At 41.8% G+C, this 11,635-nt stretch overlaps 1 protein-coding gene across 12 annotated transcripts in view; it reads left to right on the top strand.

Annotated features, from left to right (window-relative positions):
- Positions 1-11,635, top strand: part of METTL22 (methyltransferase 22, Kin17 lysine) — a 31,363-nt gene that overhangs the window by 5,473 nt on the left and 14,255 nt on the right. For all 12 annotated transcript variants that reach the window (XM_044452562.1, XM_044452561.1, XM_044452564.1 and 9 more), the window contains 5 exons: positions 1,140-1,294; positions 3,465-3,830; positions 4,532-4,572; positions 4,655-4,799; positions 4,967-5,038. In XM_044452562.1, the coding sequence (XP_044308497.1) occupies positions 1,189-1,294; positions 3,465-3,830; positions 4,532-4,572; positions 4,655-4,799; positions 4,967-5,038 (730 nt within the window). In that variant the 5' untranslated portion in view covers positions 1,140-1,188. The remainder of the gene's footprint in view (positions 1-1,139; positions 1,295-3,464; positions 3,831-4,531; positions 4,573-4,654; positions 4,800-4,966; positions 5,039-11,635) is intronic.

The following is an 11,635-nucleotide window of genomic DNA, read 5'->3' as shown; positions in this document are numbered from 1 at the left end:
ACCTCTCTGGGGAGCACATTCCATAGATTGGGCGCCACCGCAGAGAAAGCCCTCCTCCGAGTACCTACCCTCCTAATTTCTTTCACAGAGGGTTAAAGGAGCGGTGTAACTTCAAAGGGGCAGGCACCACTCCTGGATCCAGGGCCATGATTGCTCTGCTGCTAATTGCATCTGCTGACTGCCTGGGTCAAGCCTCAGTTCAGCAAGGAGGAGTTCACATAGAAGGCCAGACCTGCTTTGCATCACCTGCTGAACTACCATGGGCTTTCTAAAAGAAAAAATTCCAAACGTGGTTGTGTTTGTATCACTATTTCTGAACTAAGCTTTTGGTGTTACATTTTAAATGGTTTCCTTGCAGTGTTGATCTAAAGTTTCCTGTATTTACATGAGCAATTTCCAGAGGTTGCTAAGTGATTGTGTGTGCATGTTTAATATTTATTTAAGTGGCCATCTATCTCCTGCTTTTCATCGTTGGCTGAACTGCTGTGTTATGATGGAAATGCCATAAACATCCTAACTGCTGAGTGCTGATCAGTTGCTTGATGTCAGTAGTAAATATGTGGGAAAGGAACTGACAAACTTATGTGAATTAGGATGGATTTAGACACCGAGGCTTCGGGACTGTGCAGGAAGGAGTGCTAAAAGGCAGGAAAGCTGGAGAACAGAGGAACTTGGAACCAGTACAGTGGAAGAAGGAGGGAGATGCTAAACAGTCAGTTAAGGAGCATGGCATGTAAGATATAATCCTGGGGGAGAAAAAGGAGACTTCCGGCTTCTTTCATGGCTGAGTAACTTGGCCTTCAGCTGCTGCATTCAAGACCTGCATTCAGCCAGTGAAACTGTCCCCATTGTTGTGTCTCCTTGCAAATAAGTTCAGGCGTTGATTTCTGCTTGTTGTGCAGCTGTCAGAAGTCCTGCTTCTCCCCACATTCTACCTCTGAGATTGGCATATGTGTGTGGAAGAAGCATGGGTGGCTGGTTGAACCCTTCAGAGCCGGGTTGGAGCCTGGGAAATATGGGTAATAGAGTAGATGTGAGGCCAAACTGTCAGGAGGCACCAATTTGCCATACAGCTGCAGAATAACTCGGGGTTCATATGCATTTTCCTAGCCGTATCATTTTATGCCTTGTTGTTACAGATGCTCTACTCACAAGTGCACCGTCATAGGTGCAGAGGAGAGAGAGACTATGGATGACATGATGTTTCAAAGAGATACTGTCCTGTCGGATGTTCACTTACACACCCCAAGTAAAAGGCAGTTTATGGTTAGACTGAATGCTGTTGGCCAGCCAGGTAATGCAGGGTGATGCTAGGGTGGGTGGAAGTTGTTGGCATCTCTGGCAGCCTATGCATGTGGCATCAGTGCACTTTGCCCAGTGAGAAAGGCTTTCTGCCAACCAGACCCTCCTGTATCTGAAGCAAAATGGTCAGTCTAACTGGGTTGTGTGAAGGAGAGAAATAATAGCTTTCAGAGAACAGGCACTTTCCCTAATCAAGGCTGAATTTTGATGAATGCTTTTGATAGGTAATCTTTGTTCAGCAACACATGTGGGTGCCAGTATATTATACCACGGGTGGAAAGAAAAGTCACTTCCCAAACTGTTGATAGTAGGTTTAAAGCAGGGGTCCTCAAACTACGGCCCGTGGGCAAGATACGGCTCGTCAAGGTCATTTACCCGGCCCGCCTTGGAGCTTTAGGACTTGTTCGGAGAAAATGATCCAGAAGCTCTGAGCTGGCGCAGGCGTACTCTGAAACTCTTCCAGTTTCCGAAACTAGCAGAGAGCTGGAGCACGTGCCACATTGTGACAGCTCCCTTCAACTGCGTGTGCACCGGCTCTCTGCTAGTCTCTCTGCTGTCTCTGGCTCGCTCCTGCTGCTGTGCTGGTCTTGCCAGCGTGAATTGCGCACGCACCAGCTCTTCCCCCATTGCACGCATGCGTTGGCTCTGAATAAGGAAGAGAGGAGCAAATATGGGATCGGACATTGACCATCTCATTAGCCAAAAGCAGGCCCACACTTCCCACTGAAATACTAATAAGTTTATGTTGATTAAAATTGTTCTTCATTTTAAATATTGTATTGTTTTTCCTGTTTTTTGCACTACAAATAAGATATGTGCAGTGTGCATAGGAATCCATTCATATTTTTTTCAAACTATAGTCCAGCCCCCCAACAGTATGAGGGACAGTGAACTGGCTCCCTGTTTAAAAAGTTTGAGGACCCCTGGTTTAAAGAGTCAAATCTTGCACTTACAGGAACAAGAGAAGGGTGTGGAGGAAGGTGTGGATGTGCTAGGAGAACTTCCTGATAGCCAATTTTTGGAACTGAATGGAGACCTGACCCACCACCCTTCCACCTTTTCATAAAATGAGCTGCTGGGCAGGGTCTTGCTGTCTTAGGACAAGACGTTGGTGTGAGAGAGGCGCTTGACAGTGGAGGTACAGCCAGGCAAGGCCAGGATAGTTCAGGAAAGCTTCGAGCCTTGAGGGAGATGGGAATGAAGAAAGATAAGTGACTCGAAGGGGAGGAGTACCTGTTGCAGGCTGAGGAAATGTCAGGCCAAAGGAACAGAGGAGTGGGGGAGATGCAGTGAGTGATCTTCGATGGCAAAGGGAGGGTGAGCTTTCAACATAAAGGTGCTCCAGTGTGTAACTCCAGGGCCCAGGCAGGGATTCTCATCTCATCTCAGTAAGATTCATTCAGCAAGTTTAACTAGGACTGGATCACTTCATGCATCTGATTCTGATAATCTGTCCACATTGCCTGCTTTGTGAGATTGAAATGAAGGACTTGTACAGGTGAAAAGCCTGCAAGACTCAGCCTACTTTCCTGCCAAGGTGGGGAGCTGTGGAGGGGAAGAAGCCAAACCAGACTGAACAGTTGGAGGGAGGTTTAGACGCCTTCTACAAGCTCTGCTTCAGATAGCTGGTCAAAGCAGTCTTTCTCTGTCCAAGTAGTGCATTGGGCAAGAAGAGGGTGACACCGAGAGATGAGTTGGTCCTGAAGGGAATGCTGCCTGCAGTTGACATGGAAGGAAACCAAGGCAGCAACCTGACTAGTGGGGTTAGTATAGCAGTGGCGCAGGGAGAATGATTCTTTTGCTGTCTCCTTTTACTGATTATTTGTCATCTGCTGTGGAAGTTTTTTTAGCTGAGGATCAGGATAAAACTATTTCAAATAAGTAACTACTATGGTAGAGCAACCCAGACTCATTGATTTGTAATTTTAAAAAGTCAGACACATGGAGAAGAGCCTCACCAAAACAGTAGGATCTTGTATATAAAACTGGTTAAATGGGCAGATTTGGTGGGAGGGCAAATATATTAAGGTCTAGATTAGAGCTGTTTTGCAATATTTGGAAATTATTGTTGTGTTGCTCTTGTACTTACCTGATAGGGTTTTGAAGATTTACAAGGACTGGGCTTACATTGCAGTGTCTGACTTCAAATTGTTGCCTCTTAGTGTTTCTCTCTCAGTTCAAGCTGCTTTTGGACAAAAGCAACTGGCATTCTGAGAAGGGAGAGAAGGATGTTAGAAAGGAAAACTTAAAGCACCCAGAAAAATGTGGAGAGGAATTAAGTGTGAAGGATATTTCTGAATGCGAAGATTCTTCAAACAGCACTGGGAAGGAAGTGTGCTCCTTAAAAGGAATTGAAGCTCTGTTGGATGAAGATGGGGATTTGGAGGTTGTCCGAAAGCCTCAGTTACCTTACACAGAAGAGAAGGATTTTTTGAGGGTCAAAGTGTGTCCCATCATTTTGACAAAAGGGGGAGGTATCTTGGAAGAGCAAGAGGAAGATGACAGCTGCTCCGATGTTATTAAAATAGGTCAGTAATGTAGCACCTGCATATGGCATGACTTTCATCTTTCTTAGCATTATTCAGATATGCAGATGTGAGATCTGAATGTAGAGAATGTTTAGCTATTGGAGCATTTCTTAGCCTAATGCCTCCCGATCATTTGGGCTGTCATTCCCATCATCTCTGGCCATCAGCCGCATTGCCTGGTGCTGATGAGAGTTGTGGACTAAACCATCTGGAGGGCACTGGGCAGGGAAGGCTGGCCTATTAGTTCTTCCTTTCTCCTCTAGATTAATCAGCTTAAGACACACTTTCTCCACAAACTCTGCACGCAAACTTTAACTTAACCCCTTCATATTGCTTATTGACATTTTGATACCGATCTTCACCCCATTATAGTGAGGAGGGGCTAGCCAGGCTCAGTCTTACTTGCTTGTAGGTGAGCTGCACCTGTACACTAACCTCTCAGTAGCATAACCTCAGTCATAACTAGGGAATTACTGGCATGTGGGGCCAGATGCAAACCTCCCGGCCTCTCAGACCTCTCCCTAGCCAGCCACCCCCCAGTTTGGCCCTGCTCCAAACTCAGGGTATTATTTGCTCCTTCTCTGCATAGCTGGTGAAAGGAACCACGCACAGGTTGGGAATAGAGAATGTCTGGATGCAGATGGCTGGGGCATGGGTTTTTGGGACATTATCATATTATAATGGAAAAATTGCATTTCCAGAGCACACCATGGCAACTCCTTTAGAAGACGTCGGCAAGCAGGTGGGTAGCCTTGTTGCGCTCCGTTTTTCTCATTTGTCCTGCATACGCCATCCTAACACTTCTTTTGCCTCTTGTCCTGAAGATCTGGCGCGGGGCCTTCCTACTTGCAGACTTCATACTCTGCAACCAAGCTTTGTTCAAGAATTGCACTGTGCTGGAACTTGGGGGAGGCACTGGGATTGTTAGTATCATCGCTGCAAAAGCTGCCAGAACCATTTATTGTACAGGTATGTATTCAGCACAATTAACTTTGTTGTTCAGGCGAACAGCCCAGCAAGCTGAGCTATTAGGAGGAAAGAATGAAACTCCTTGCTTTTCCTGTGCTTGCTTCTTTCTTGGTTTTCTTCGTTCATTTTCAAGTATTACAAATATTTGCTTCTGAAATGTTTTTAAGATATTGGCAAAGATCTTCTGGACATGTGTGAACGAAACATTGCCTTAAACAAGCACCTCACTAAACCAGCAGGTAAGGTCTCTATTTTGTGTGTGTGTGTGTGGGGGGGGGTTGTAGTTGGACAAAATCTTATCAGAATCCAAAATACTATCCAGACTTCTATATGGCATTCTTCTATATATGTTCTGAACATTTCCTTCAACCAGTTCCACCTTACAGATATAGAGCCACAAATTGAAATTCACTTCTAGGGGAGCAAGCTCTACTGCATACACATCCATAGGATTGCAAATCACTTTCAAGCCTGTTTAATTATCCTGTCTCAAAACTAAAGAACCCTCAGAATTTGAGAAGGAATAATTTTAACTAGTGTGTGACATTTGTTGTTGTTGTTAGTCACAAAGTCATGCCCGACCCATCATGACCCCATGGACAACATTTCTCCAGGCCTTCCTGTCCTCCACCATCCCCCGGAGTCCACTTAAGCTCACACCAACTGCTTCAGTGACTCCATCTAGCCACCTCATTCTCTGCCGCCCCTTCTTCTTTTGCCATCTATTGTTCCCAGCATTAGGCTCTTCTCCAGGGAGTCCTTCCTTCTCATTAGGTGGCCAAAGTATTTGAGTTTCACCTTCGGTATCTGGCCTTCGAAAGAGCAGTCAGGATTGATCTCCTCTAGGACTGACTGGATTGATAGCCTTGCGGTCCAAGGGACTTGCAGGAGTCTCCTCCAGCACCACAATTCAAAGGCCTCAATCCTTCAGCGCTCAGCCTTCCTTATGGTCCAGCTTTCACAGCCATACATTGCAACTGGGAAAACCATAGCCTTGACTATATGCACTTTTGTTGGCAGGGTGATGTCTCTGCTTTTATTTATTATTTATTTATTTAGGAAGCTTCTATGCCACCCCATTCACCAAAGCCTCGGGGCGGCTCACAATAATAAATAAATAAACACAATATAAAAACAACACAATTTGAGTCGACCTGGCCAAAAAATAAAATAAATAATATTAACAATTAAAATAACATTTGAATAAAAAGGTCTTCGCCTGGCACTGAAAAACAAATAATGATGGTGCCAGGCGGACCTCTCTGGGGAACGCATTCCGTAGATTGGGCGCCACCGCAGAGGAAGCCCTCCTCCGAGTACTTACCATCCTAGTATCCTTCACAGAGGGTTCTCAGAGAAGGGCCTCTCCCGCTGATCTCTTTTTAGTATGCTGTCTAGATTTGCCATAGCTTTCCTCCCCAGGAGCAAGCGTCTTTTAATTTCTTGGCTGCAGTCCCCATCTGAAGTGATCTTGGAGCCCAGGAAGATAAAATCTGTCACTACCTCCGTTTCTTCCCCATCTATTTGCCAGGAAGTGAGAGGACCGGATGCCATGATCTTAGTTTTCTTAATGTTGAGTTTCAAGCCAACTTTTGCACTCTCTTCCTTCACCTGCATCAAGAGGCTCTTTAGTTCCTCTTCACTTTCTGCCATGAGAGTGGTATCATCTGCATATCTGAGGTTGTTGATAATTCTCCTAGCAATCTTAATTCCAAGTGGTGATTCATCTAGGTCCGCCTTTCTCATGATGTGCTCTGCATACAAGTTAAATAGGCAGGGCGACAGTATACAGTCTTGCCGAACCCCTTTCTCAATTTTGAACCAATCAGCGGTTCCATGTCCAGTTCTCACTGTTGCTTCTTGACCTGCATATAGGTTTCTCAAGAGACAAATAAGATGGTCTGGTACTCCAATCTCTTTAAGAACTTGCCACAATTTGTTGTGATCCACACAATCAAAGGCTTTAGCATAGTCAGTGAAGCAGAAGTAGATGTTTTTCTGGAACTCCCTAGCTTTCTCCATGATCCAGCATATGTTGGCAATTTGATCTCTAGTTCCTCTCCCTCTTTGAAATCCTGCCTGTACTTCTGATAGTTCTTGGTCCACATATTGCTGGAGCCTAGCTCGTAGGATTTTGAGCATAACTTTGCTAGCATGTGAAATGAGTGCAATAGTACGGTAGTTTGAACATTCTTTGACATTGCCCTTCTTTGGGATCGGAATGTAAACTGACCTTTTCCAATCCTGTGGCCACTGTAGAGTTTTCCAAATTTACTGGCATACTGAGTGTAGCACTTTAACTGCATCATCTTTTAGGATTTTGAATAGCTCAGCTGGAATACTGTCTCCTCCACTAGCTTTGTTGTTGCTCAGACTTCCTAAGGCCCATTTGACTTCACAGTCCAGGATGTCTGGCTCGAGGTCAGTGACCACCCCATCGTGGTTATCGGGGGCGTTAAGCTCTTTCTTGCATAGTTCTTCTGTGTAATCTTGCCACCTCTTCTTAACCTCTTCTGCCTCTTTTAGGTCCCTGCCATTTTGGTCCTTTCTCACGCCCATCTTTGCATGAAACATTCCCTTCATATCTCCAATTTTCTTGAAGAGATCTCTGGTCCTCCCTGTTCTGTTGTTTTCTTCTGTTTCTTTGCACTGTTCATTTAAGAAGGCATTCTTATCTCTTCTAGCTATTCTCTGGAATTCTGCATTCAATTGTTTGTATCTTTCTCTTTCTCCCTTGCCTTTCACTTCCCTTCTTTCCTCAGTTATTTGTAAAGCTTCCTCAGACAGCCATTTTGCTTTCTTGCATTTCTTTTTCTTTGGGATGGTTTTAGTTGCTACCTCTTGTACAATGCTGCGAACCTCCATCCATAGTTCTTCAGGCACTCTGTCTATCAGATCTGATTCCTTAAATCTATTTGTCACCTCTACTGTATATTCATCAGGGATATGATTTAGGTCATACCTGAGTGGCCTAGTGCTTTTCCCTGCTTTCTTCAATTTAAGCCTAAATTTTGCAACAAGAAGCTCATGATCTGAGTCACAGTCAGCTCCTGGTCTAGTTTTTACTGACTGTATAGAGCTTCTCCATCTTTGACTGCAGAGCACATAGTCAATCTGATATCTGTGCTGACCGTCTGGTAATGTCCATGTGTAGAGTCGTCTCTTGGGTTGTTGGAAAAGAGTGTTTGCTATGACCATCGTATTCTCTTGACAAAATTCTACCAGCCTGTGCCCTGCTTCATTTCGTACGCCAAGGCCAAACTTGCCTATTATTCCGGTTATCTTTTGGCTTCCTACTTTAGCATTCCAATCCCCCATGATGATAAGGACATCATTTTTGGGTGTCAATTCTAGAAGGTGTTGTAGGCCTTCATAGATCCGGCCAACTTCAGTCTCTTCAGCACCAGTGGTTGGGGCATAGACTTGGACTATTGTGATGCTGAATGGTTTTCCTTGGATTCGAACTGAGATCATTCTGTCATTTTGGAGATTGTATCCTAGTACTGCTTTTCCTACTCTTTTATTGACTATGATGGCTACTCCATTTCTTCTGAGGGATTCTTGCCCGCAGTAGTATACCTGATGGTCATCTGAATTAAATTCACCCATTCCTGTCCATTTTAGTTCACTGATTCCTAAGATGTCGATGTTCAGTCTTGTCATCTCTTGTTTGACCACATCCAGCTTGCCTTGATTCATGGATCTTACATTCCAGGTTCCTATGGAGCATAGATCTTTGCAGCATCGAGCTTTTCTTTCACCACCAGATACATCTGCAACTGAGTGTCCTTTCAGCTTTGACCCAGTCACTTCATTCTTTCTGGCGCTGCTAGTACTAGCCCTCTGCTGTTCCCCAGTAGCATATTGGACACCTTCCGACCTGAGGGGCTCATCTTCCGGCATCATATCTTTTTGCCTTTTGGTACTGTCCATGTGGGTTTCATGGCAAAGATACTGGAGTGGGTTGCCATTTCCTTCTCCAGTGGATCACGTTTTGTCAGGGCTCTCTGTTATGACCTGTCCGTCTTGGGTGGCACTGCACGGCATAGCTCATAGCTTCATTGAGCTACGCAAGCCCCTTCACCACGACAAGGCAGTGATCCATGAAGGAGGTGTGACATTTAATGCCATGTATTGTTTTTATTTATTTTAATAATTTTTGGGATGTCACCTTGGGTGCTGTTTCTGCAAAGATAATTCATACATTTTAAATCTACTCTGGGAATTGTATTTCTTTTTTTTTTAAGTAAATTTTATTATTATTTTCTACAAACTAAAAGAGAAACTAAAAAACATCAGTCATCAGAAACATCAGACCTACTGGGTCAGCCCCCTATTTATTTATTTCTTTTATAGCAATCCGTAAACATATTCAAGTCTACACATAGTCCCGTTTCTCTAGCCAATAATAAAAAGAGTTCCAAATTTGATAGAAGTATGTATCCTCTTTCTCCTTCAGAGACAAAGTCAGTCTGTCCATCTCAACACAGTCCAGAATCTTTTTTAAAATCAGTTCATCAGTGGGTGGTTCTTCACTCCTCCAATGTTGGGCAAATACAATCCTTGCCTCAGTAATTACATGTAGAATCAAATACATTGCTTGTTTATCAACATCATCAGGTACAATGCCTAGTAAAAAGACTTCAGGTTTAAATATTAAAGATTTTTGTAACATTTCCTCAAGCCATTTATGTATTTTAGTCCAATATTTTTTTGCCTTATCACAAGTCCACCACATGTGATAAAAAGTACCCAGTTTATGTTTGCTTTTCCAACATCCATTTGACATATTTGGAAACATCTTTGTTAATCTATTTGGCGATAGATACTATCTATAAAACATTTTATAAAGATTTTCTTTATATGAGGTTGCTAAAGTTACCTTGATATTTCTTTCCCACAACTTTTGCCATTTCTGTAACTCAATATTATATCCACAATTTTGTGCCCATGTTATCATAGTTTCCTTAACTTGATCATCTTCCATTCTCATATCCAAAAGAAAATTATACAGTCTTTTAATCCTTTTCTCATCTGATTTTAAGATCACTTGGTCAAATGTTGTTAACTCCTTATAAAAACCCCACATTTTATAATCTTTATCATATCGCAATTGTATTTGAACCTTATGCCACCAAGAAATATTAATTCCCTGTTCTTGTAATTCTTGGTTCGGTTTCAATCCTCCATCATTATCCAGAATATCATCATATCTCACAATCTTATCAAAATTCAATACGTTTGGATATACGAGAGCTTTCATAGGCAAAAGCCATCTTGGCAACTTAGTGTACAGTTTTGTCTTTAATTTTTCCCACACCGGCATTAATGACTTTCTATTGTAATGATTTAAAAAACAACCATGTGCCTTACACTTCTCATACCACAGGCCAACCCATTTGTAGATCATGCCCTTCAAGATAAAGGATTCTCTTATTTCTTAAAGTTATCCATTCTTTTAGCCACGTTAAGACAGAAGCTTGGTAATACAACATCCAATCAGGCAGGCCAAAACCCTCATTCCCTTTGGCCTCCTGAAATATTTTTAATGTAATCCTTGGTTCTTCTTTTGCCATACACATCTCAGAATCTGGTTGTTTAGATCATCAAAAAATTTTTATCAATTTTTGTGGGAATTGTTTGAAATAAAAATAAAAACTTTGGTAATATATTCATTTTAAATATTGCTGTTCTTCCAAACAGCAATAGTTGCAAATTAACCCATTTTTCTAGTTCACTCTTAATTTTCTTGAGTAGCTTATCATAATTATCTTCTTTCAATGTAGTACATTTAGCTGTAAGAAAAATGTCCAAATATTTAACCTTTTTAACAATTTGAAGATCTACTTGTTCCATCAAGATTATTCTCTGCTCCAATGTGAGATTTTTCACTAGCAATTTCGTCTTTTCTCTATTTTCATCCCAGTAACTTCACCATACTTTTCTATCTTTTGTAAAAGTTTAGACATTGTTACCAAAGGTTCCTCTAGAATAAAAACTAGATCATCTGCAAATGCTTGCAATTTATAGCTTTCATCTCTAATTCTAGCACCTTTAATATCCATATCTTCTCTAATATTTCTATTTAGCACTTCTAAAATCCATATAAATAACAATGATGATAGAGGACATCCTTGTATTGTGCCCTTTTGAATATCTGTAGTATTTGTAAGTTCTCCTTTAATTATTATCCTGGCAGTCTGTTTTTGGTAAATACTTGATATTGCATTAATAAATTTTCCACCAAATTCCATTTGTGCTAGTTGTTGTTTCATAAATTGCCAGTTAACATTGTCAAAGGCCTTCTGTGCATCAAGAAACAATAATGCCATTGGTTTTTCAGAGTGACTCTCATAATATTCTAGAATATCCAAAATAATTCTCATATTAGTTTTCATTTGTCTTCTATGTAGGTAGAAAGCCATTTTGATCTGAGTGTATAAAGTCCGTTAGATACCTTTTCAGTCTTTCTGCCATTACAGAGGCAAAAAATTTATAATCCACATTTAAAAGTGATATAGGTCTATAGTTTTGGATCTGTGTCAAGTCCATGTCTTCTTTTGGTATTAAGGTAATATTTGCCTCAGTCCAGGTATTTGGTATTTTAGCATCTGACAATACCGCGTTACATATATCCTTAAAGGGCATGGACAGGATTCCTTCAAAAGCTTTATAAAACTCTGCTGGTAGACCATCCGGACCATGGGGCTTTGTCATTCTTTTGTCTCTTGATCGCTTCAGTTACTTCTGTAATTGTTATTTCCTCATTTAATATTTTTTGGTATTTCTCCGACAACTTTGATAAAGTTCCCTTTTGAATATACTCATTAACTTTC

Source organism: Varanus komodoensis, unplaced genomic scaffold (genome assembly GCF_004798865.1).
Source record: "Varanus komodoensis strain SLA01 unplaced genomic scaffold, ASM479886v1 scaffold73, whole genome shotgun sequence".
NCBI classification, from domain to species: domain Eukaryota; kingdom Metazoa; phylum Chordata; class Lepidosauria; order Squamata; family Varanidae; genus Varanus; species Varanus komodoensis.
Note: the sequence above shows the minus strand (reverse complement) of the source record. Positions and strands in the feature narration are given on the sequence as shown.